At 41.9% G+C, this 26,034-nt stretch overlaps 1 protein-coding gene across 7 annotated transcripts in view; it reads right to left on the bottom strand.

Annotated features, from left to right (window-relative positions):
- The window catches only part of Atp6v0a1 (ATPase H+ transporting V0 subunit a1), a 48,393-nt gene extending 33,104 nt beyond the window's left edge, over window positions 1-15,289 (bottom strand). For all 7 annotated transcript variants that reach the window (XM_090350905.1, XM_090350906.1, XM_090350908.1 and 4 more), the window contains exons 1-5: window positions 15,220-15,289; window positions 12,853-13,012; window positions 6,278-6,356; window positions 5,098-5,195; window positions 3,989-4,117 (exon numbers count right to left, since the gene is read on the bottom strand). In XM_090350905.1, coding sequence (XP_090207031.1) covers window positions 3,989-4,117; window positions 5,098-5,195; window positions 6,278-6,356; window positions 12,853-12,969 — 423 coding nt within the window. In that variant the 5' untranslated portion in view covers window positions 12,970-13,012; window positions 15,220-15,289. The remainder of the gene's footprint in view (window positions 1-3,988; window positions 4,118-5,097; window positions 5,196-6,277; window positions 6,357-12,852; window positions 13,013-15,219) is intronic.
- Window positions 15,290-26,034: the final 10,745 nt, after the last annotated feature.

Here is a 26,034-nt window from a genome sequence, read left to right as displayed (position 1 = left end):
CCATTCAAGCCAAGTCTAACAAAAATGAAGTAGGAGAGCAGAACTTCACTTCTGTTTCTATAACACCTAAGTGCATACAGTACATCCAGCCAAGCCATACCAGTTACTAAGAACAAACACTTTACCTCCCATCTGCAGTAAGAAGTTACATTTCACCATTGAGGTATTTACCCAAGCCCCAAAGGAGATGGCAGATGGGAAAGAAAAATAAAGAAAGCAGATGGATGAAAAACTGAGAAGGAAAGGAAGGCAGGGGTCTGCATGCCATTAACCATTACTTTTCCAGTCTTCTTTACGTTCTCTTATGTTATGGTGCTTATGGTAAAAGATGCAGAGAAACCTCTCCAGCTCTTACAGTTCTTCATAAGCAAGAAGACTGAGAAAAGGATAATCATTAACAAGTCATTTTAAATGTTCTGGATAAGAAATGGCTAAAGTTGAATTTTTAATCATCTTAAATCAAAAGAATATTCATCAGCATTTTCTATACATGTTGCCAATTGTAACTCTTATGCCTAAATATGAAAAGAATATTTTCTGATTTATCCATTTTCTGATAAGTCATTCCTGTAGATTATTGATTACTACTGAAAGTGTTTTAGGTCATTTGCAAATATCAAAATTCCAGGCATTGAAAAAAAAATCTGATGAGAAACTAAGTTTCTGATATTTTAGGGCTCTAGGTTTGGTCATTTTTTTTTTTCTGGCATCATCATCATCATCATTATTCTGAGACAAGGTTCAAATCACGTAGTGAACTAGCTCTATAGACGAAGGCTAGTCTCAAACTCAAGATCATCCTGTCTTCAGAGGGCTAAGATTACAGATGTGTACCACCTGACTCTTTTTGTGTCATTCAAACATACATGTACAGCTAGAACTACACTGTAAGGTCTCTGAGCCTACAGCAGCAGCAGAGCAAGACCTCTGGGAAGCAATCCGGCCAAGACTTTGCAACTGTGGCTAGGTGGGCAAAGCATTGATAGTGCACGTGGAGAGAAAGAGCACTAGTTCTGAGGCTCTTGTGACATGTTAGCACTGCTGTGAGGTCGCTAGGGATGAAAGGGAAATGGATGGTAATATACGAGGAGCAGCTCTCATGGGCAAAGTACTTCCAAGCCCAGGGAAGGAGGGAATGGGGCAGGAGCATCATAAAGATCTGGAATCTACATTAACCATTTAACATTTAGACTTAGTAATCATACAAACAAAAATCCCCAATTTATAATTTTCAAATCTGAAATTATGAATCATCTTTATAAAAGGTTCCTTTCATTTTTACCCTCTTTGACTAAAAGTAGCTAGTTAGTTAACTAGCTAATCGGTGCTTGTACTATAGCTTAAATTCAACGCCTTGAACTGTTGCTCATGGCTAGTGCTCTACCGCTTGAACCATGCCTCAAGTCAGGTCTTTTTCCTGGCTATAGAAAATAAAGAGTCTTCCAAATTTTTCTGCCAGTGCTAACGTCAAACCTAAATTCTCTGATCTCAGTCACTTGAATAGATCTCCCAAATTTTGGGATTACAGGAGATGGAAGATATCACATTTCAGCAGTAAACTAAAGGGAACAACTAAGGGGAAAAGCTAGCCAGGCACTGATGGCTCACATTTGTAATCCTAGCTACTCAGGAGGCTGAGGATTATGGTTCAAAGCCAGCCTAGACAGGAAAGTCTATGGCACTCATCTCCAATTAAGCACCAAAAAAGTTTTAAGTGGAGCTGTGGCTTAAGTGGTAGAAGGCTAGTCTTGGGTGGAAGAGCTCAGTGGCACTGACACCCACACACAAAAGAAGCAGTGGGGCGCTAAATATGGTGGTAAATGCCTGTAGTTTGTTCTAATGAACAAAAATGTCTGTTGCAAAAGACCTAAAACATTTGGAAAGAGTTAATCATTGTCCATAACCCCTTATGTTATGATTTTGGGAACTAATGAAAGACATTATCACCAGTCTCAAATTCTCAATTCAGTGAGCAAGCTGAACTTTCATACCAAACCTGTACTGATACATCACTAGTCTGATTCTTGAGAGGACCTAGCGATTAAGTTCATATGAGCTTTCTTCTGCCCTTACCCCCATGGAACTTTTTAATTGGTGTGGCTTCTCTGAGTCAAATCTGTAATGGTGGGCCGGGAGTTTGGCCTAGTGGTTAAAGTGCTTGCCTAGCATGCATGAAGACCCAGGTTCGATTCCTCGGTACCACATACATAGATAAAAGCCAGAAGTGGTGCTGAGGCTCAAGTGGTAGAGCTCTAGCCTTGAGAAAGTCCAAGGACAGTGCTCAGGTCCTGAGCTCAAGCCCAGGACTGGCAAAAAAAAAAAAAAAAAAAAATCTGTAATGGCTGAGGAACATATCATATTCTTAGCAGATTTTCTTTAGACTAGTGGTTTTCAAACTATCATGCCTCAGTCTGACCTATTAAAATGATGACTGGGTCTGTCCCCACAGTTTCTGACTCAGCAGGTCTGGGATAGGACTGATAATTTCTGACAAGGTCCCAGGTGAGGCTACTGCTGCTGGTTGGGGAAGTGTTCCAACTTAGAGAACTACATACAGAGACATGGTTTCTTTTCAAGAGACAGAAATTAAAAGTAGGTGTAAGGGGCAGTAATCAGATGCTCACTAGAACAGACCCTCTGTATTTAAAAGCTTTGCCAAGTATTTTTGCTATGTACAGAAAATAAACTAGGGGCCAGTGCTGGTAGCTCATGCCTGTCACCCTAGCTACTCAGGAGGCTGACATCTGAGGATCTCGGTTCAAAGCCAGCCCCGGGTACTAAAGTCCATGAGACTCTTATCTCCAATAACCACCAGAAAACTGGAAGTGGCGTTATGGCTCAATTGGTAGGGGAGAATCCATGAGCTGAAGAGCTTAGGGACAGTGCGTAGGCCCAGAGTTCAAGCCTCATAACTGACCAAAAAAAAAGGGGGTGAGAAAGAAAATAAACTAGGGGCTGATAGTTTGGCCTAGTGGTAAGAGTGCTTGCCGTCCATGCATAAAGACCAGGGTTCTAGTCCTCCATACCACATACATAAAAAAAGCCGGAAGTGGTGCTGTGGCTCAAGTGGTAGAGCATTAGCCTTGACAAAATCCAAGGACAGTGCTCAGGCCCTGATGTTAAAGCCTTGGGACTGGCAAAAAAAAAGAGAAAAAAAGAAAATAAATTATACACTATAGTAATAACTAGAAGTTACTATTGTCTAATGCTACTAATCATGACTAAGACATCAGTCAGAAAATTTTACCAGTATTTTAGGTCATGAGAAAAATTGCTTTCAGAATGAAAGCTAACTTTTTTTTCAGGTTTAGCTGGAAGAAAGCAGTCTTTTTTAAGCCTGACTCTTGAGTCCTTTCAAGGGGGTCATCTGAGCAAACTACCATTTGTCAACTTAGTTACTTATTTAACCCAGGAACTTTTTAATATTTTTCCCTGTAAAATGATGAAGTTGTATTTGGGGAAAGTCCAAATAAGCTTGCCAATATTTCCATACAACATACTGAGAAACCTGAGTAAAAGAAAATCAGTAACATGTGTTTTCTAAAAGTATTGAAAAATGTACCCAAAGCTTCAAAAGTGAACACAAAGATAAAATACAAATATAGAAAAGGTTTGCTGGTTAAATAATTATTATTTTGTATATAGCCAGATGTTGCTTTCTTAAGCTTAAACCTTAAGAACATACTTACCTTATAATGCTAAACTGCATCTAATGTAAAAATTTCACATTTATGCAATGATTTTAGGGCTCCTTTCTTTCCCCATCGTAAGATGAAAATTAGCAGAAAATGTGAAAATATATAGAACCATGGCTGGCTATGTACTGCATGAGAATGGAACATAATCTGACATTTCTTTAAATAAAAGGTGCAAAAATGGTATTGCTTCCAAATTAGCAAATTAAAATAATTACTGGAATCAAATCATGGCCCATGTATGCAGGTATTATTATCAGCTGCTCAAGAACTAAAAGAAACAATAGTCTGACCTCATCAAAAAACTGCTGAGTTTTGCGAAGTATAAATTTTAATTCAGTCAGTTCCAGGAAGTTTCTCTTTAGAGCTTCCTGGTTTGTATTGATTTCCTTCAGTTCATTTTCAATCTTCTCAAAATTGGCCTAGAGAGGGGGGGAAAAAAAGTTAAATCAAGTTAAGCTCAATATGCTTATTCTGAATTCAATGAATTTACCCTGTCAACGACATATTTTACCTACCCAGAAAATGCTTCTGATTTTGCTGGACCAATTTTCTTTATGCAATATTTCTGTTTAACATAATCACATAATCATTGTCTTTTTTTTTTTTGGTCATGGGGCTTGAACTCTGGGCCTGGGTGCTGTCCCTGAGCTCTTGAACTCAATGCTAGTACTCTACTACTCCAGCCACAGTGTCAGTTCCAGTTTTCTGGTGGTTAACTGGAGATAAGAGTCTCATGGACTTCTGTGTCTGGGCTGGCTTTGAATTACCATCCTGAGCAGCTAGGATTACAGGCATGAGCCACTGGTGCCTGGCTTGTCTATGTATTTTATTGTACACTCTATAAATGTCTTTTTTTTTTTTTGTGCAAGCCCTGAGGTTTTCAAACTCAGAGACTGGGTGCTATCCCTGAGCCTTCCCCCACCCCCCTTTTCTGCTCAAGAATAGTGCTCTACCATTTCAGCCAGCCCTACTTCTGGCTTTTTTTGGTAGTTAATTGGAGATAAGAGTCTGATGGACTTTCTTGCCCAGGCTGACTTCAAACCTCAGTCCTCAAATCTCTTCCTCTTGAGTAGCTAGGATTGTAGGCATAATCCTCTGGTAAATATTTTAGGAGGACAAATATAAAAATTCCCAGAGGTTATTCATTTACTCTACGATTAATAAACAAATAGATAAGTTGACATCAATCCAATAAGGGTCATTAAACTAGTAAACATTTATTTACTAGCATATGCTATTGTTGGAGATACTGCCTGCTACCACAAAAAAAGGAATTTACATCAGTTCCACTCATAAGAAACTTACAATCAATACTTATTACCTACTCAGAAAGTAATTTCTGTACTTAATTAGGAAAAAAAAAACAATCACCATACTTGGTTTTCTCAGAATCATTTACCTCTAAGTCAATCATGTCCCGGGGGAAGGGCACCTCTGGGTTTTCACCAGTGTCCATAATGGGGATGTTAGCTTTCCTTATCTCTTTTTCAACAAATCCTAAAATAACAAGAGTCAAAAACATTCACTGGTAGCTACACAAGCCTGGAACTCCAACTATCAGAGGAAAAATACTAAGCATTAAAACCTGGCTACAAAGTATTTTAGCATATCATGGGGTTTGAACTCTGCCTGGGTGCTGTCCCTGAGCTCTTCAGCTCAAGGCTACCACTCTACTGTGGAGCCAAACCCCACCTCCTGTTTTCTAGAGGTTAATTGGAGATAAGAGTCTCAAGCCCAAGCCAGCACGGTGGGCCCGGAGAAAGTAATATAAACAAGCATTTGACATTAATCTTATGACTACTTATGTTCTTGGACAACTTACTATGACTATCTGCTCTTTAGGCACTTTGGTTATTAAACAGATAGCACTTATCTTGAAGGAAACCTATGAGGAATGAAGAAATAAAGAACTCATTCATTAGGCCAAGTTAAAAGGTGACATCTGCCAGGCACAGTGGCTCATGCCTGTAATCCTAGCTACTCAAGAAGCTGAGATCTAAGAATCAAGGTTCAAAGCCAGCCTGGGCACAAAAAGACCTGAGACTCTTATCTCCAATTAACCTCTAGAAAACAGGAAGTAGGGACTGTGGCTCAAAGGTAAGGCAGTAGCCTTGAGCTTAACAGCTCAGGGACAGTGTCTAGGCTGAGTTCAAGCCCCATGACCTCCCCCCCACCCCTTCACACAAAAAGGTGATATCTGTAACTGACAATTTCTACTTCCTTCTCTCAGCATTCTATAATGTAGTTTTTGCCAGTCCTGGGCCTTGAGCTCAGGGCCTGAGCACTGTGGGCTTTCTCAAGGCTAGAGCTCTACCACGTAAGCCACAGTACCACTTCCAGCTTTTTCTGTGTATGTGGTACTGAGGAATTAAACCTGGGTCTTCATGCATGCTAGGCAAGCACTCTACCACTAGGTCAAACTCCCATCCCCCACAAAATCTACTTATATACATTATTCATCTTAATATCTCAATAACAGATTTTTCTTTTTTCCTCCTGTTAATACTTCCTTTATTAAAAGTCCTATCTGTAATCTACATAAACTTTAGGAACATCATACAAAACCAAAATGTACATACGAAGTTTTCGATCCATTTCTTCACATCTTCTAACTTCATTCACAAATTTCCGTTGGAAAACATTCACATCTGGATTTAACTGAAAAACAAAAACCCATTTAAAAACGTCAAATAAGACCAGGAGTGTGGCATAGTAGTAGAGTGCTCACCTGGCGTGCACAAAGTTGTGGGTTCAATTTCTTGGTACCACATACACAGAATAACCCAGAAATGGTGCTGTGGCTCAAGTGGCAGAGAGCTCACTTTGAGCAAAAAGTGTCCAAAGACAGTATCCAGACCCTGAGTTCAATCCCCAGAACTGACAAAAAACAAATACTTTACAATAAATGCATCCATTTCCTATAACAAGCAAATCTTTCAGTGAAAGTCTAATTTTGTGTCAGTGTATATTGTTAATCAAAATCACCTAATGATCTATATAAACGGTTTTGTGAGGTGGTGTACTATATGAGCCCTTTTAGTGTCCCCAAAGTTGAATGTGGAAGTAACAAGATTTGGGGCTGTTTAGTTTATATGAAACCATAAGTGGACACTATTTTATAATAATGATATTTTATTTCTAACTTCTCAGTTAACCACTCTTAATCCCATTTTGCTATTATCTGACAGTAAGTTCAGTACCTTCTACTTGCTAGGCAAGTACTCTTACTCCCTGAGCTATAGCTTCAGTTTTATAGGAACTTTACAGTGAAGTATAGTTATTAAGATGTCCAGGAAACTGTCAGAAGCATTCTAAGAGAACTGTACCTGTGACAGAATAATTTACATGGTAGATAAAACTCATTCATATTAAAGCATTTTGATGATAGCTTCTTTTGATATCATTTTAATAAACTCCAATTTGCTTTTTTTAATTTTTAAAAAATAAATTGTTTTGTGACCAGTCACACGAGCAAAGTAAAAATTTTCGTTCCTTGCAGCTGCAACACATTCCTGGAATGAAAGCATATCAGGCAATGCATCGAGCTCCTTTCCTAACACCTAAAATTAGGAGAATAGATATCATAGAACACAATCTTCCTTCTCTTTTTTCTTCCCAGGTAGAGAAGATAAAAAGCATTCTTTCCTTGCTTTTTCCCCACTAGTCTTAACTCCCTGGTGACAGGCTAGTTTATTCATTTACACACCATACATAATTCTCAAAGCAATATGATATATATTCTAGGATATACATGGGAAAATAAAAAGTTCCTACATAATAATAGGCAATCTAATAGGTAAAGAAGAACATAAGGAACCAATAATCATACAACAAGTTCCATAAATATCACACAAAATAAAAAAGTACAATTATTCAAAATACGTACAATATCACATATGTGCCAGATACTGTAGTAGGCTCAGGATAAATGCAAAGAATTTGCAAATGCAAAGCTCAGTTCTGACTCTGAAACCTTGAATAAAACTATTAATGAGTTTGATCATATATATATATATATATATATACACATGTATTCAAATATGTCACATTTCTGTATTTGTATTTTTTATGGAATTCATCACATACTGCCATATTAGTTGTATATACTATATGTACTCATATGAGCACAATGAAATATGTATATATAGTAAATACTACATATAGGTCATATTAGAATATAATATGTACACTTATATATGTGTTATACAAATATGCACACAACTATATCCCTGTATGCAATTCAACTATACCTCTGTATACAATTGTTCATTCTTCAAGTAAGTTATTCATTCATTTTGTGACACGGTCTTATTGCCCAGGCTCACCCTAAACACCTGGCTCAAGTGATCCTCCTGTCTCAGTCTCCTCTCAGTCTCCGACTGAGACACCACACCCATCTTAAGGACCTAATAGTATTAATATTAGACAAATGGAATCTAAGACAAAAACATTATTAGTGATTAAAAGAACCATTTTAGCTCCAAGAATTACATTTTGTCATAATGCTATTAAAAAGCAAGTACATGCAGGTGGGAATGTAAATTAGTACAACCATTCTGGAAGGCAGTTTGAAGGTTCCTGAAAAAAACTAAAAACAGACCTTCCCTAGGACCCAGCCATACCACACCTGGGCATCTACCCTGAGCATCATAACCCAGGATATGATAAGGATATGTTCATCACTGCACTATTTACAATAGCTGAGTGATAGAGACAACCCAGATGCCCCACGACAGACGAATGGATACAAAAAATGTGGTACATATATACAATGGAATTCTATATAGACAAGATAAAATAATAGCATTCCCTGAGAAGTGGATGAAACCAGAACAAATCATATTGAGTGAGATAAGCCAAGACCAAAGGAACAAAAGGTGCATGGTCTCCTTGATATGTGGATATTAGATACAAACAGTACAAGACCGATGACTCTAGCTGGGAGTTTGGCCTAGTGGTAAGAGTGCCTGCCTAGCATGCACGAAGACCTGGGTTTGATTCTTCAGTGCCACATACATAGAAAAAGCTGGAAGTGGTGCTGTAGCCCAAGTGGTAGAGCTCTAGCCTTGAGGAAAGCACAAGGACAATGCTCAGGCCCTGAGCACAGCCCAAGACTGGCAAAAAACAAAAACAAAAACAAAAAAACAGCGATGACTCAATACTTGGATACTCAAGGTCATTGACATGAACTTAGAGATATAAATATAGCTATAAACAAATAAATCTACAATGGGATGTATTCTATAGACATATTGATACATTATATAGATTGATATGTATCTACAACATACAAACTTAATTTTAATTTTGTTCTTAAATTTATGTGCCAGCGATTGCATATAGAGATTCTATTCGTGAATACTTGTTTGTTAAACTTGACTTTTAAAGTATGATGCAAAAAAAATCAGTATTAGGGCCAGGAATGTAGTCTAGTGGTAGAATGCTTGCCTAGCATGCATGAAACCCTAGGTTCCATTCCTTAGTAATATATACTCAGAAAAGGCCAGAAGTGGTGCTGTGGCTCAAGTGGCAGAGCACTAGCTTTGAGCAAAAGTGCCCAAGGACATTGCCCAGGCCCTGAGTTCAAGTCCCTGGACTGCCCCCCCAAAGAAATCAATGTTAATAAAATCTTTTGTGTGTGGGGGGTGGGCATAATGGGACTTGAACTCTGGGCTTGAGTACTATCCTTGAGCTCTTCAGCTCAAGGCTACCACCCTACCCCAGGGCCTAGGCATTGTCCCTGAGCTCTTCAACTCCAGGCTATCAAACCTACCCCTTGAGCCTCAGAGCTAATTCTGAATTTCTAGTGGTTAATTTGAGATAGGCATCTCCTGGTCTTTAGTGCCCAGGCTAGCTTTGAACCCAGATCCTCAGATCTCAGCCTCCTGGTATGAGCCACCATGCCCTGCTAGGAGGTAGAGTTTTATAGGTTTGTTTTTGTTTTTTCCAGCCCTGAGGCTTGAACTCAAAGCCAGGACACTGTCTCTGAGCTTGTTTTGCTCAAGGCTAGCACTGTAACCACTTGAGCCACAGTGCAACTTTGGGCTTATTCTGATTATACAGTACTGAGGAGTTGTACCCAGGGTTTCATGCATGCAAGGCAAGCACTCTACCACTAAGCCACATTCCCAGGATAGGAGATAAAAGTTTTGAGATCTACTGCACAAGAGGTAACTTAGTAATAACGTACTATACTTGGGGCTGGGAGTTTGGCCTAGTGGTAGAATGCTTGCCGTCCATGCACAAAGTCCGGGGTTCGATTCCTCAGTACCACATACACCAACAAAAGCTGGAAACTGCTAGGAAGGGTGGCTTACGCCTGTAATCCCAGCTACTCAGGAGGCTGAGATCTGAGGATCATGGTTCAAAGCCAGCCCAGGAACTAAAGAACATCAGACTCTTACCTGCAATTAATCACTGAAGTGGGGCTGTGGCTCAGGGGTAGGAAGGTAACCCTGAACTGAAGAGTTCAGGGACGACACCCAGGCCCAGGTGTAGGGGGACGGTGCTCAGGCCTAGAGTTCAAGCCCCATGACCAACACACACACACACACACACACACACACACACACACACACACACTCAGCTGGAAGTGGTGCTATGGCTCCAGTGGTAGAGGTCCAGTCTTGAAAAAAACCTAAGGACAGTTCCCAGGCCCTGAGTTCAAGCCCAGGACCAGCCAAAAAAAGAAAAAAAAAATATATATATATATAATATTATATTATATACAACAAGGAATCAAACCCAGGACTTCATGCATACGTATGAGGCAAGCACTCTACCATTAGGCTATGCTCCTGAGTCTCATACATTTCAAAATAAGCAAATTTTGGGGCCCAGAGTTTGGTCTTGTGGTAGAGTACCTGCCTAGCCTGTATGAAGACCCTGATTCAATTCCTTGGTATCACATACATTGAAAAAAGCCAGAAGTGGTGCTGTGGCTCAAGTGGTACAGTTCTAACCTTGAGAAAGCCTGTCAAGGACAGTGCTCAGTCCTGAGCTCAAGGCCCAGGACTGGCTAAAAAAAAAAAAAAGAGCAAATTTCAAGTGTCCTACCACAAAAAATGATAATAGATATGCATGTTAATTACACACACACAAACACATATAAACAAAATCACTGCACTCCACAGACGTATATAATTAAGGAGTTAGGGGCTAGTGGCTCCTAAGGCAGATAAACTTGAGAACTCTTATCTCCAATCAGCAAAAAGCCACAAGTGAAGCTGCGGTTTAAGTATTAGAGTGCAAGTCTTGAATGAAAAAGCTAAGGGACAGCACCCAGACTCTGAGTTGAAAAAAAAAAAACACACAAAGAAAAAAGCAAAAAGGAAAGTTTAAAGACATTTTGAAACCTCTTACTCATTACTGTCTCCCTAGAACTCAAATGGCACCTTTTACAGAGAAGATAGACGACTACTTCTAAACTGAAATTGCAAACTTTCATGCTTTAAACATGCCAAAAGCAAATTACAACATAATGGGAAATGGGTGTATCTGGAAATACATCAAGAACTATTGAAGCACACATTATATGTAGGTGAATTTAATGGAATATTATAAATATTTCAACATAGCTTTAAAAAACAAAACAAAACATTAAGGAGCCAGGCGCCGGGGGTTCACACCTGTATTCCAGGATACTCAGAAGGTTACGATCTGAGATTACAGCTCAAAGCCAAGCTGGGCATGAAAGTCTGTGAGACTCTTATTTCCAATTAACTTAAGAAAACCGGAAGTGGTGCTATGGCTCAAGTGGCAGAGCACTAGCCTTGAACAAAAAGTGTTCAAGGGCAGTGCACAGGTCCTGAGTTCAAGCCCCAGGACTGACAAAAAAAAAAATTAAGAAGCTAGGTGTTGGTGGATCATGCTTGTGATCCTAGCTACTCTGAATGCTGAAATTTGTGTTTGGAAGCCAGCCCAAGAAGAAAAGTCCCCATAAGACTCTTATCTCCAGCCAGGTGTGGTGGCTCAAGCCTGTAATCCTAGCTACTCAGGATCAAGGTTCAAAACCAGCCCAGACAAAAAAGGATCTGAGACTCTTATCTATAATCAACCACTAGGAAATGGGAACTGGGGCTTGGCTCAAGGGTACACTATACCACTAGAAAAACACAAGTGGAACTGTTGCTTAAAGCAGTAGAGTACTAGCCTTGAACAAAAGAGCTCAGGGACAGGGCCCCTATCCCTAGTTCAAGCCCCATGACTGACCAAAACAAAAAAAAAAAAGAGAAGATACAATAATATACAAAACCAGAGGTATGCCTATCTTCATGATGCATACGTCATAGAGGAATAGAGAAATTACACCAACGTGAAATGTAAAATCATAACCAAGATGAATGAGAGGTACATGGATGGAACTCTGAGATTATAACTGGAGGATCTGAGTTAGGGACCATGGCCCTCAGCAGTGTAATACACCACTTTGAGCCACAGTGCTACTTCTCAGATTATAAACCTCATAGTACACACTTTTCACTTTTGGCAATACTGGGGTTTGAACTCAGGGTTTCATATTTGCTTCATACTTGCTTCATACTTTTACTCTTAGACTGCTCATTTTCTTTTGCTCTTTTCACTAAGTATTCAAAATAAAATGGATTATCAGTATAAGTACCTACTTTGACACAATGTATCTAAACCTGCATGCTAGAGATTTTGCTTATAGGAACTCAAAACAAAATGAAGGGCCAAGAGTTTGGCCTAGTAGTAGAATGCTTGCCTAGAATGCATGAAGCCCTGGGTTTGATTCTTTAGTACCACATACCCAGAAACAGCCAGAAGTGTTGCTGTGGCTCAAGTGGTAGAGCATTAGCCTTGAGGGGGGAAAAATAAAAGGCCCCAAGCTCAAGCCCCAGGACTGGGGAAAAAAAAAAGTGAAGTTAGTTTCCTATCCTTCCTCTTCTAAGCAAGCATCTTGAGAGTGCTTAGTATGGTTTTCAAAGAAAGTGCTAGCAAGGCATGGAAGGACTAATGGAAAACATTTTTACTTCTAGAATGACGATGTGAAATTGGCACTGTCTAAAACAACCATTCTGTATTATTATTCTTTTATTTTTACAAACAAAGACAAAATAGTCAAGGTAAAACCATTAGACATAACAAGAAAAACAGTTCGGTGGTATCAAGAAGCAGCCCCACAACTACTTACATCACGAAACTGAACCTTCCCAAGTTCTCCTAATTCACTGACACAACAATAAGCAGCTTCTGACTGTAGAAATAGCTGGGCCAGAGTCATCTCCTCACTGCGGAAAAGCTCCCCCATGGTGGCAGAAAGTTGTCAACACACTCTCTGATTTTGCTGCAACCTGAAATAAGAGAGAAAATGCTGTGACTTTGGCTCACACCTGTAATCCTAGCTACTCAGGAGGCTGAGATCTGAGGATAAAGGTTCAAAGCCAGTCCAGGCACAAAAGAACCTGAGATTCTTATCTCCAATTAATCTCTAGAAAACGGGAAGTGGGGCTGTGGCTCAGGGTAGGGTGATTATAAAAAGATGTCTGCATGGGCCAGGAGTTTGGCCTAGTGGTAGAGTGCTTGCCTAGCATGAATGAAGACCCGGGTTTGATTCCTTGGTACCACATACTTAGAAAAAGCCAAAAGTGGTGCTGAGGCTCAAGTGGTAGAGTTCTAGCCTTGAGAAAGCACAGAGACAGTGCCCGGGCCCTGAGTTCAAGCCCCAGGACTGGCAAAAGTAAACAAAACAAAACCCATTAATTTAAGATTAATTTAAGCACAGGACTGTCTGCTAACAAAGCCCATTTTCAACAACCAAAATCCCAATGCTACTTTACTTTTATAAACGATTTAACCTTCCAAACTCCTCAGAAAATACTATTTGTCTTTGAAGAATTCAAACATGAGCTGCAATCCTACCTACTCAGGAGGCTGAGATCTGAGAATGCCAGTTCAAAGCCAACCCAGAAAGGAAAGTCTGTGAGAGACTCTTATCTCCAATTTTAACCCTGAGTTCAAGATCCCATACTGCCAGTATATTAAGATCACTCTGAAATCAAGTCACACAGAAACATATTAGTAATGACAAAGCAGTTTTAATAAGCCACAGAAAAAAGGCTTTCTACCCCTAGAGCTGTTTCTCATCTCATCTTCAAGGTAAGTAACTTCTTCCATCTGCCAAATCTCATGCATGAGCCAAGAAAGGTTGTGTTTTTCCATCTATTTTACATTTTTTTTTTTTTTTTTTGCCAGTCCTGGGCTTGAGCTCAGGGCCTGAGCACTGTCCTTGGACTTTCTCAAGGCTAGAGCTCTACCACCTGAGCCTCAGCACCACTTCTGGCTTTTTTCTATGTATGTGGTATCGAGGAATTGAACCCAGGTCTTCGTGCATGCTAGGCAAGCACTCTGCCACTAGGCCAAACTCCCGGCCCTATTTTACATTTTTTCCATCTATTTTTCAAAGCTGCAGGATAAGAAAGACAACTGGCGCTATCAGTGGTCCTGAAACTGCAAATTCTTTATCCTCCATCAGCTAATCTTAAGGCACAGACTGCACAATATCTACCCTCAGCAAAAATATACACCATTTTTTTTTCCTCTTAATGTCACAAGGTCATCCGCGTTCCTTATGACATAGGGTGAGATGGACATCAAAGGACAATTCACTCTTCTGGAAGACAGGGAGACATTTTGAGAAATCTGAAGGACATTGTACACGTGACGTTCAAGGGCGACAAAAAAAAAAACCAACACACTCATCTAAAAGCAAGGGTTTTTCAAGAGATGAGGTAGGTGCATTTGAATCATCCAAACCAGCCCTCCACCTTCAGCCAGGCTCCGTCCCACAACCTCAGAACATCAAATGAATGCCTGATTATTATAGGTCAGGGGCTGCCGATAATGACAAGTCTCCAAGGATTACAGGTCGTCTTAAATCATCTCTACCCACCCCGTCTCAAGGAAATCACACGGAAATAAATTTAGCAGAAAGAGATTATTATTTTTTTGGGAGAGGGGAGGGACGAGGGAGAACGCTGTCGCACAAGGAAATGAGCCATGGCATTTTTTATTTTTTTGCAAAATATGAGTCCAAATATTGCTCCACACACCCCTCCCGCGCGCCGCCCCCCCTTCTAAGAACCCCACCGCCCGCAAGAATCCAGTCCTCCAGTCCCCGCCAGGTAGGATTCACCTGCTCCGTTTCCCCTCTGCTCACAGAAGAGCAGCAATTCTCAGGGCTCCCAACCCTGTCTCCTGGGAAGATGGGGAAAAACAGGGGGGGGAGATAATATCAAATTGGAGAACCCCCCACCCCTGGATTCTTCTGCCTCACCCCACCACCTCCAAGCACGGTGTGTGGCGAGGGGACTCAGATCCTCCACAGGATGGAGAACCCCCGGCTCCTCAGCTACACACAGGGGTACCCCGGAGGGAGGTGGACCCCCCACTTTCTCCCAGCGACCTAATTCTTCCTGACAAGCGAAATAAATGTTAAGAAGGGTTCCTGCGTCCCTCGAAGGCCGTCCCCGGACGCATTACACCGATAACCCACGCTCACCTCCCACCTGAGGCCCCGCCGCCGCCGCCGCCACAGCAGCCGAGATCGCCTCCTCCACCTCCTCCTCCTCCTCGGCTCTGGGCAGAAGCGCCTCGACGTGCGTGCGTCAGTAAGGCCCCGCCCCCGCAGGGCCCCGCCCACAGGATGATCTCATCGACGTTGACCAATCAGGTGTTGTCTCGCTGGGGCTGCCGCAGTGCGGAGTTGCAAGGGGCCCGGGCGAGTCTCATGTTGTGGACGCCATCTTGATCCCAATCCGGTGACTCCAGCTGGGAGGATTGTGGGGCGGGGCTGGGTGGTTTCTGGGTTGCCTGGGTTTCTAAATCTTTTGTCTCTAACGCTTCTCTTTTGGCTAGACTGCGTACTCCCTTTATTTAACAACAACAACAAAAAAGAATTGGTTCACAGAGATTCCTAAGAAATAGTCCATTCCGCTTAAATAGGAAAGCCTTAAAAAGTGTGCGATGGGGGAGTTTGGCCTAGTGGTTAAAGTGCTTACCTAGCATGCGTGAAGACCCGGGTTCGATTCCTCAGTACCGCATACATAGAAAAAAGCCGGAAGTGGTGCTGAGGCTCAAGTGGTAGAGCTCTAGCCTTGAGAAAGTCCAAGGACAGTGCTCAGGCCCTGAGCTCAAGCCCAGGACTGGCAAAAAAAAAAAAAAAAAAAAAAAGTATGCGATGTATTTCTTCCAGCAACTGGATTTACATTTTCTCTTAGGAGGAAAAACCTCTTAGAACCCTACATGGTAAAAGGCTATTTAATTTGTGTTGTGTGTATGTGCCAGTACTGGGACTGTAGAACTCAGGCCTGGGCACTGTCTTGAGCTTCTTCTCTCAAGGCTGGCTCTCCACCACTTGATCCACAGCCCCATGTTTGGCTTTGGGGGCAGTTAATTGAAGAGTCGCCCAGACTTTTCTAAGCCCAGGCTGGCTTCCAGTCCCCATCCTAAGATCTCAGCCTAAATAGCTATGCATTACAGGAGTGTGCCACCAGTGACTAGTCTTGAAAGTCTTATTTTTAACCTTCTTTGGCAGATAACTGAGGATCCATTGGACCACATAGGGGTTTACAGTTGCTCAAATATTAATAATGAGTCTCTTTTCTGTGTGAAAGGAGCAATGTTCTTGGGTTTGTAATCACCAGAATCACATCAGAACTTGGGAAATTGTTTATTTGGTCTGTGCATGGTGGAAACCTTTTGAGATTCAAGTGTTATGAGGGAAAAAAATTTCAAATTTAGGAAAGAAAAAAAAAACCTGACACTTATAATTCTTTGTCTGCCTGTCAAAAAGGTTGTCAACCTTGAAGTACTGGCCTACATGAAATAATGAAGGACATATATGGGCATTTTGCTGAAATTTTCTTTCTGGTGAGTGAGGACACAAGTTGACTTCACTGCAGTTTTCTTTCTTTTTTAATTTTAAAATTTTATTTACTTTATTGTTATTTTTAATTTAATTGTATTGTCAGGGAGATATACAGAGTGAGTTATAAATTACATATGTAAGGTATTGAATACATTTCTTTTTTTTTTTATTTGCCATTCCTGGGACTTGAACTCAGGGCCTAAACACTGTCCTTGGGCATTCCTTAAGGCTAGCACTCTACCACTTGTGACACAGCACCACTTCCAGATTTTTCTATATATGTGGTACCAAGGAATCAAAGACTGGTCTTTGTGCATACTAAGCAAGCACTCTACCACTAGGCCAAACCCTGGGCCCTGCAGTTTTTCTAAAAAGCAACATCTGAACAGACTCACTTTTCCCTGGTTTCTGTCTCTCTCAGCTTTCCTGGCAAGGCAGATAGGAACCCACATTTGAAAACTGGCCAAGTTTTAAGAAACTTGCACAATTACTGTCACTTCCTTCCTCTAAAGACTAAAAGAATTACCCTCAGATGCTTGTTAACCACAAATTTTTCATGGCTTTTCCTTTGAACTGTTTTCCTGGCTTTCTTGAAAGTATATGCTTTTTTTTTTTTTTTTTTTTTTGCCAGTCCTGGGGCTTGAACTCAGGGGCCCAGGTACTGTCCTTGCTCAAGGCTAGCAGTCTGCCACTTGAGCCACAGTGCCACTTCTGGCTTATTCTGAGTATGTGGTACCAAGGAACTGAACCCAGGGCTTTGTGCATGCTAGGTGAGCACTCTACCACTAGGCTATGCTCCCAGCCTTTCAGTCCTGGGGCTTGGAGGGCCTGGGTGCTGTCCCTGAGCTCTTTAGCTCAAGGCTACTGCCCTACCCCAGAGCCTGGGCATTGCCCCACAGACAAGGTCCTAAGTTCAAGCCTCAGGAGATAGGGAGAGAGAGAAAGCTATGATTCTAAGGCCTGCAAGCATCTCAAGGGCTAGGCAAGGAAGTTTTTTTTTTTTTTTTTTTTTTCTTTTATCAAGATGGGTAAACAAAGCTGTAAAGAAGCTGGTGTGGGAAATGGTATGAAAGCTACCTTGATTAGAGAGAAAACAATAAGATAATGTTTGCCTGTGAGGCCAGCCTATCTGGCTCAAGCTGAGGGAGCCTGGGCCAAAGTTCAGGACTCTAGCAGAAAGGCTGAAAAAGCTTAGGAAAGTTTAGTTCACTCGCAGTTTGTTCTGAATGATCAGTGGATTCAAGCCTAGATAGCTAATCATTTGTGAGGGAAACAATAGGATCTGCAAACATCTATCTCTGTCATTAGGAAACAAGGATCTGAGCCCTGTCTCCAAGGGAATATCTGTGATTTATACCCAGAATAGAGGTTGTTTATGTGAAGAAAAGGGTGGGGGGGAGGAGTAGCGTAGTGATAGAGTGCTTGCCTGAAGGCCTGGGTTCCTTGGTACCACATACACAGAAAAGGCTGGAGGTGGCACTGTGGCTCAAGTGGCACTGTGGCTCAAGTGGCAGAGGCTAGCTTTGAGCAAAAAAGTGTCCCAGGTGGCATGGTGCCTCATGCCTGTAATCCTAGCTACTCAGGAGGCTGAGATCTGAGGATCAAGGTTCAAAGCCAGCCCGGGCACAAAAGGACCTGAGATTCTTATCTCCAGTTAACTTCTAGAAAACAGGAAGAGGGGCTTGGCTCCAGGGTAGATTGGTAGCCTTGAGCTGAAGAGCTCAGGGACAGCACCCAGGCTGAGTTCAAGCTTCAAGACACACACACACACAAAATGGGTCCAAGGACAGTACCCATGGCTCTGAGTTCAAGCCCCAGACTGGCAAAAAAAAAAAAGGTGGGGAAGATGGTAGGAATAGGAGGGCTGGGAATATGGTTTAGAGGTAGTGTTTGCCTAGCATCCATGAAGCCCTGGGTTCGATTATCCAGTACCACATACACAGAAAAAAGCAGGAAGTGGCACTGTGGCTCAAGTGATAAAGCACTAGCCTTGAGTACAGAATGGCTCAGGGACAGAGCCTAGGTCCTGAGTTCAAACCCCAGGACTGACTGACACACACACACACACACACACACACACACACACACACACACACACACACACACACACACAAAGAGTGGGGCAAGTGGAATAGAATTCCTTTAAGTTCTACTTTCTTCCAGATGCCTGGGGATCAGGTAATTAGAGTCAGCATAGTCAGCTCACACCTATCAGTTGTCACTCCCTAGTTCTCCCCTCCCATTCTTCCTCTCTTATAATACCTGTTAATAATCTACTCTGTCTCCACAGAAAGTCCTACTGTAAATTCTTCATTAAATTGTATCATAATTGACTGGGAATAGGGTTCTAGTGGTAAAATGCCAGTATGAGGTCCTGAGTTCAAACCCAGTGCCCTCAAAATAGAAAAAAAAGGAAATGAAAAGAAAGTCCTGGATTTGTGATTGTTCTTCTTAATGTACTATGTGAAGTTATATCTTTTCTCTTTTCCCCCTTATGGTTAATCTTATGTAGTTACTGTATCTGACTTTGTTACCTGTATATACCTATATTGTATATACATTTACTTGTTATTTGTTATTGTATATATGTGTTTTTTGGTTTTGTTTTGGTTTGGTTTGGTTTGGTTTTGGTGGATCATGGGGCTTGAACTCTGGGCCTGGGTTCTATCCTTGAGATCTTCAGGTCAAGGCTACTTCCTTACCCCTTGAGCCACAGCCCCACTTCCCATTTCCTAGTGGTTAACTGGAGAGTCTCACGTTCTTTTTTTTTTTTTTTTTTGCCAGTCCTGGGCTCGAGCTCAGGGCCTGAGCACTGTCCTTGGACTTTCTCAAGGCTAGAGCTCTACCACTTGAGCCTCAGCACCACTTCCGGCTTTTTTCTGTGTATGTGGTACCAAGGAATCGAACCCGGGTCTTCATGCATGCTAGGCAAGCACTTTAACCACTAGGCCAAACTCCCGGCCCGAGTCTCACGTTCTTTAGGGCTAAGCTGGCTTTGAACTGGAATCCTCAGATCTCAGCCTCCTAAGTAGGTAGAATTACAGGTGTGAGCCACCGCACCCAGTTTATATATACATTTATTTATTTGAAATAGGGAAGGTGGAAAACAAGAATGATTGTGAGGGGGTGGAGGGAGGGAAAGGGGGACAAAAACATGAGAAAGGGAATCAAGGTTTGAGAAGTAATGTGCCCATTACCTGATGAATGTAACTGTAACCCCTCTATACATTACCCTCACAATTAAACAGTTTAATTAATTCCAGGTGCAGTGGCTCATTGTAATCCTAGCTACTCAGGAGGCTGAGATCTGAGGATCAAGGTTCAAAGCCAGCCTGGGCACAAAAGGACCTGAGACTCTTTATCTCCAATTAACCTCTAGAAAACAGGAAGTGGGGCTTGGCTCAAGGTTAGGGCGGTAGCCTTGAGTTGAAGAGCTCAGGGACACCACCCAAGCCAAGTTCAAGCCCCATAACCCACAAAAAAATAAAAAAGAAAACATAATTAAAGCTCCCCCGCCCCCACATACACAGTGGCCAGGAGTTTGGCCTAATGGTAGAGTGCTTGCCTAGCGTGCATGAAGACCTGGGTTCAATTCCTCAGTACCACAACTAGAAAAAGCTGGAAGTGGTGCTTGAGCCTTGAGAAAGCCCAAGGACAGCATTCAGGCCCTGAGTTCAAGCCAGGACTGGCAAAAAAAGAAAAGAAAAAAAGAAAAAGAAAAAAAAGCCACCCTCCTCCCCCAAAAAGAAAATCCTGGAGACATTTATTTCTAATTAACTATCAAAGAGCCAGAAGTGGGGGTGTGGTTCCAGAGGTAGAATGCTAGCTAAGAGCAACAAAGCTGAGATACTTCCCAGTCCCTGAATTCAAGCTCCAGAACTGGCACACACAGACAGGCAGGCAGGCAGGCAGGCAGACACACAGACACACACACACACACCCTATAGAACAGTAAACAGTTCACTTTTAATTTTGCAAGTCCAGGGACTCTAACTCAGGGTTTTGTATATGCTAAACATGTGCTCAAACACTGACCTACATTGCTAGCCCCAGGGAACAATGTTAAAAAGAAATTCAAGCTGAACTGAGTGGCTTACCTGTAATCCTAGCTACTCAGGAGGCTGAGATCTGAGGATTGTAGTTCAAAGCCAGCCCAGGCACTAAAGTCTGTGAGACTCTTATCTCCAATTAACCACTAGAAAACCAGAAGTGGGGTGATGGCCCAAGAGGCAGGGTGATAGCCTTGAGCTGAGGAGCTCAGGGACAGCGCCCAGGCCCTGAGTTCAAAGCCCTACAACTGACAAAAAAAATTTCAACTTTATTATTTGCCTGCTGTACATAGTTACTCTGATTGTAAAAAGTTTTCCTGCAGATTAGACTTGATCCTTCTGTGATAAACAAGTAAATGAACATGGAATGAGAACTTAATACTTAGCCTAAATCCTTCTATTAAAAGGACGTGAGAAGGCTATGAATGTGGCTTAGTGATGGAGTGATTGCCTAGCGTGCATGAAGCCCTGGGTTCAATTCCTCAGTACCACAGAAACAGAAAAGGCCAGAAGGGGTGCTGTGGCTCAAGTGGTAGAGTGCTGGTCTTGACGCAGGTCTATGAGACTATTACCTCTAATCAGCAAAAACCCAGAAAAGGAGCTACGGCCTAAGTGGTAGAGTTCTAGCCTTGAGTGGAAAAGCCAAGCAAAAGCATGAAGCATTTGAGGCATTGAGTGGAAGCCTCAGTACTGGCATGTGTGTGTGCATGTGTGCATGCGTGCATGGGTGCGTGCGTGCCTGTGTGTGTGTGTGTGTGTGTGTCTGGGAATGTGGTTTAGTGGTAGAGTGGTAAAGTGCTTTCCTAGCATGCACAAAGCCCTGGTTTTGATTTCTCAGCACCATATAAACAAAGCTGGAAGTATCACTGTGGCTCAAGTGGTATACTGCTAGCCCTGAGCAAAATGAAGCTCAGGGACAGTGGTCAGGCCCTGAGTCCTGAATTCATTTCCCAGTGCTGGCTTATATGTACAGTGCTAAAAATAGAATCCAGGGTCAGGTGCCGGGGGCTCATACCTGTAATCTAGCTACTCAGGAGGCTGAGATCTAAGTCCTGGTTCAAAACCAGCTAAGCAAGTGCTTTCTAACTAAGCTAAGCCCCTAACCCGCCTCTGGTGGTATGGAAGGAGGGGGCAGTCCTGAACTTAGAGCCTGGCTGCTATCCTTGGGTTGGCTTTGCTCAACGTTAGTCACAATTCCACTTCTGACTTTTTGGTGGTTAATTGGAAATAAAAATTTTTCAGATTTGTCTTCCTAGACCAGCTTTGAACTACGATCCTCAGATCTTGGTTTCCTGAGCAGCTAGAATTTACTTGGCTAGAATTTTTTTTTTTTTTTTTTTTTTTTTGTCGGTTGTGGGGCCTGAACTCTGGGCCTGGGCATTGTCCTTGAGCTCTTCAACTCAAGGCTACCACCCTACCTCTGGAGCTACAGCACCACTTCCGGTTTTTTAGTGGGTAATTGGAGATAAGAGTTTCATGGTCTTTAGTGCCTGGACTGACTTTGAACTCATATAGTGTCATATAGACTCATATAGTCTCCTGAGTAGTTAGGATTAGAGGGGTGAGCCACCACACCCAGCTAGAAAAATAATTAAAAAAAATTTTTCCATTGAAAGAGGGTAACTCCTTCTTTTCAAGTTTCTGATCAGAATTTGATCTTCCAAACCTTTAAACAAGGAGGTCTCTGCAAGCCCAGTACAGTGTTAACAGCTATGTATACTTTCCTTCTGACCCTTTCCTCAGGAAACTGTTTCCATTTCACAATGTAATAGAACAGGAAGAGTGTGAACTCTTGTTGGGATATAGATTCCTGGTACTGCATTCCAACTTCCACATTTCCATTGTGCTTTGGGTGTGAGAGTCAAGCTGTACATCTGTGGAGTGACTCATATTTCCCCCAAGACACAAATTTCTGTAGCTCCCAGGGGCCTCTGATTGGTATGGAAAGGCAAACCACCCAGACTCTGTTCCTGGATCCATTAAAGACTAAGAGAGAAGATCTGAATGGCTTTATCTTGGGTTTGAACAAAAATAGGAAACTGAACTATTAGAATAATTCATGCCCAGTAGTGTTTGCAGTTAGGTTACCTGGATATACTTCATGATCAAAAGGGACTTAGGCAGCTGAGATCCGAGGATCACAGTTTGAAGCTAGCCTGGGCTAGAAATTTTGTGAAACCCTTTTTTCCAATTAACCACCAAATAGGTTATGGTGATGAGGTTTAAGTTGTAGAGTGCCAGTCTTGAGCAGAAAAAGCAAGTTCAAAAGGCCCTGGCATGGCCCAGACCTGTAATCCTAGCTACTCAGCAGGCTCAGATCTGAGGACTGAGGTTCAAAGCCAGCCTGGGCACCACAGTCTGTGAGACTCTTAGCTCCAATTAACTACCAGAAACTGGAAGTGGTGCTGTGGCTCAAGAGGTTACCAGGCTTGTGAGGTCCTGAGTTAAAGCTCCAATATTGGCACATGTATGTATGTATATATATATATATGTATATATATATATATATGCATACGCATACACACAACACACACACACACACACACACACACCAACCATACACACTAATTTGGAGATGGTAAGATATATTAGGTTATCATTACTCAAATGGTTCAGGAAGAACTTTTAAAAGTTTTGATGGTACAGAGTTTGAACTCAAAGCCTTTAGCTTGATAGGATGGTGTGATATCACTGAGTCAGGCCCCAAGCACTCCATCATCTTTTCAGTGTCCTAAGTAGCTAAAACTATGGGGCTTAGTCCTTGTAAGCACTCTACCACTTCAGTCCAGCTCTTTTAGTTTGTTTTTTTCAGAGAGGGTCTCATGCCTCTGCCCCAGCTGCCCTCCTACTGTTACCCTTCTAATGGCATCCTGATGATACATGTGTATACCACTTTGCCCAGCTGTCCCAAAATCTTAATTTTTTTCTCATCATTATCTCCTATCTGAGATTACAGAAATGAACTCCCAGGTTATTTTTTTTTAGATGCTGTCTCCTAACTTTTGCCTGGGCTATCATTGAACCACAATTATCTTATCTCAAATAGTAGCATTGTAGGCCTGGCCTCCTCATTGATCACCTCCCTTTTATTTAGTTAATTTTTTTTCAGTCGAACTCATAGCCTCTCCTCTGGAAAAGTTCTCTACCATTTGAGCCACATCCCCTGCCTTTATTGCTTTAGTTACCTTTCAGATACAGACTCCTGCTTTTTGTTCCCGCTGGCTTCAGATCATGAGTCTCCTACCTAATTCCTCTTCAGTTAGCTGAGGTCACAGGCATGAGTCACCTCACCTGTTTTGAGGGAGAGAAATATACAAATAGTATGGGAAGTTTTTGTGTGTTTCATAGAGACAAAAACAATGCCTTTATATAAAGCTGGCAAGAAAAAAAATCCCTGTTGTGACAGCTGTGAGCCAGCTGCTGAGGACTAGTTTGGTTTCTGTGACATGAAGACACATCATCCATGCCAACCGTTTATTATGAACAAAACACACTGTATCCCCAGGGTTTGTCCAGCGCAGATCCAGAGCTGAGTGGAACATCTCATCCCTTTGGCTGCTTTTCCCTTCTGCAAACTGATAAGAAGGAGAACAGAGCCGAGATAGGAGGAGATGAACAACTCTTGATTTCTTCACCGTGTACTTTCACACCTCATGTTGTTACCAGGCTTGAGAGGGGAGAGTCCTTCCCTTTATATCTAGGCATCCCTCTACCCAGGAATCCTCTCCCACTTCCCTATAAGGAATGGCTACCTTCCCTAAGCTGCTGCACTAATTTCATCACAGATAACTTATGCTCCAGTATCTCTTGCTATGCTGTATCTCCACTCAGACAAAAAAAAATAAAAACAAAACAACAACAACAAAAAAACTATTCATCATCATTAAAGTCCCTTATGCACTAGCTGGTTCCTGGAAAATAGGTGTCCTTTACTGAACACAAGCATGGATGTAAATGGAGTACCAGTGGTCATGCTTATAATCCTAGCACCTTTGGAGATTGAGAGTTTTAATACCAGTTAACTGCCAAAAATCTAGAAGTGGAGCTGTGGTTAAAGTGTCAAAACACTACTCATGAATGAAAAGGTAAAGGACCCAGGCCCTGAGTTTAAGACCCAAAACTCGTAAACTGGCACACACACACACACACCCATAAATGGAATATGGAATATGATAGAGTACTAAGATTCTACCTGCTGACATGATTGTGTCCTGGTGGTCTCTACCTGGGGCCAAAGGAATTGTTAGCTTTTAATCTTTTTAAATCCTTTTTAAATTTTGGTCTCTTTCTTGGCAACTCAAAGGACATAATGGAGAGTGTGTTTTTCATCAAGGAGAATGAGCAATGGAAAATGTAAAGAAACAACCCTGAATGCAAGCAATGGCATGCTGAATGCAATTACAAGAAGAGAAACTGCTTATTTTCACTGAAATGGAGTGGTATACTCCTAATCTGTTTCTGCTGGTACTGTAAACTCAGTACAGGAAGATTAGCACGCCATCTGTTGGAATTAAATGGCATTTAAGAAGTAGGGAAGCAGCGAGAGAAGCTAGTGCCTGTGGACTTTTCTCCACCATAGCTATAGGGGCAGGGCCCTTTCACAAAAATTCTCTGTTAAGAAGGCATCAAATGAGTCAGAACCGCATTCTTTAGATGATCCCTAGGGCATAACTTGACTCATCCACAAATACTGAAATACTGGCATTTTTTTTTTTTTTGTGGGTCATAGAGCTTGATCTCCACTGGCCTGGGTGCTGTCACTGAGCTCTTCAGCTCAAGGCTACCACCCTACCCTTGAGCTAAGCCCCACTTCCCATTTTCTAGAGGTTAATTGGACCTAAGAGTCTCAGGTCCTTTTGTGCTTCTTGAATAGCTAGGATTACAGGCAAGAGCCACTGCACCCTGTTTTTTTTCTTTTCTTTTTCTTTTTTGCCAGTCTTGGGGCTTGAACTCAGGACCTGAGTGCTGTCCTTAGGCTTTCTCAAGGCTAGAGCTCTACTACTTGAGCCACAGTGCCACTTCTGATTTTTTCTATGTATGTGGTACCAAGGAATTGAACCTGAGTCTTTGTGTGTGCTAGGCAAGCACTCTACCACTAGGCCAAACTCCTGGCTCCTTTATTTCTATTTTTTGTGCTAGTCCTGGGGCTTGAACTCAGAGTCTTGACACTATCCTTGAGCTTCTTTTGCTCAAAGCTAACACTCCATCACTTGAGCTACATTCCTCATTTAGCATTTTGCCGGTTAATTGGAAATAAGAGTCTCATAGACTTTACTGCCTGGGATTGGTTTCAAATTTGGATTCTCAGATCTTAGTCTACTGAGTAGCTAGGATTACAGGCTTTCTAACCAGTTGGGTTTTTTTTTTGGGGGGGGGGGTTGGTGAGTCATGGGGTTTG

This window comes from Megascapheus bottae, chromosome 17 (genome assembly GCF_031878675.1).
Source record: "Megascapheus bottae isolate mThoBot1 chromosome 17, mThoBot2.hap1, whole genome shotgun sequence".
Classification (NCBI taxonomy): domain Eukaryota; kingdom Metazoa; phylum Chordata; class Mammalia; order Rodentia; family Geomyidae; genus Megascapheus; species Megascapheus bottae.
The sequence above is the reverse complement of the archived record's forward strand: the minus strand, read 5'-3'. Positions and strand labels throughout refer to the sequence as shown.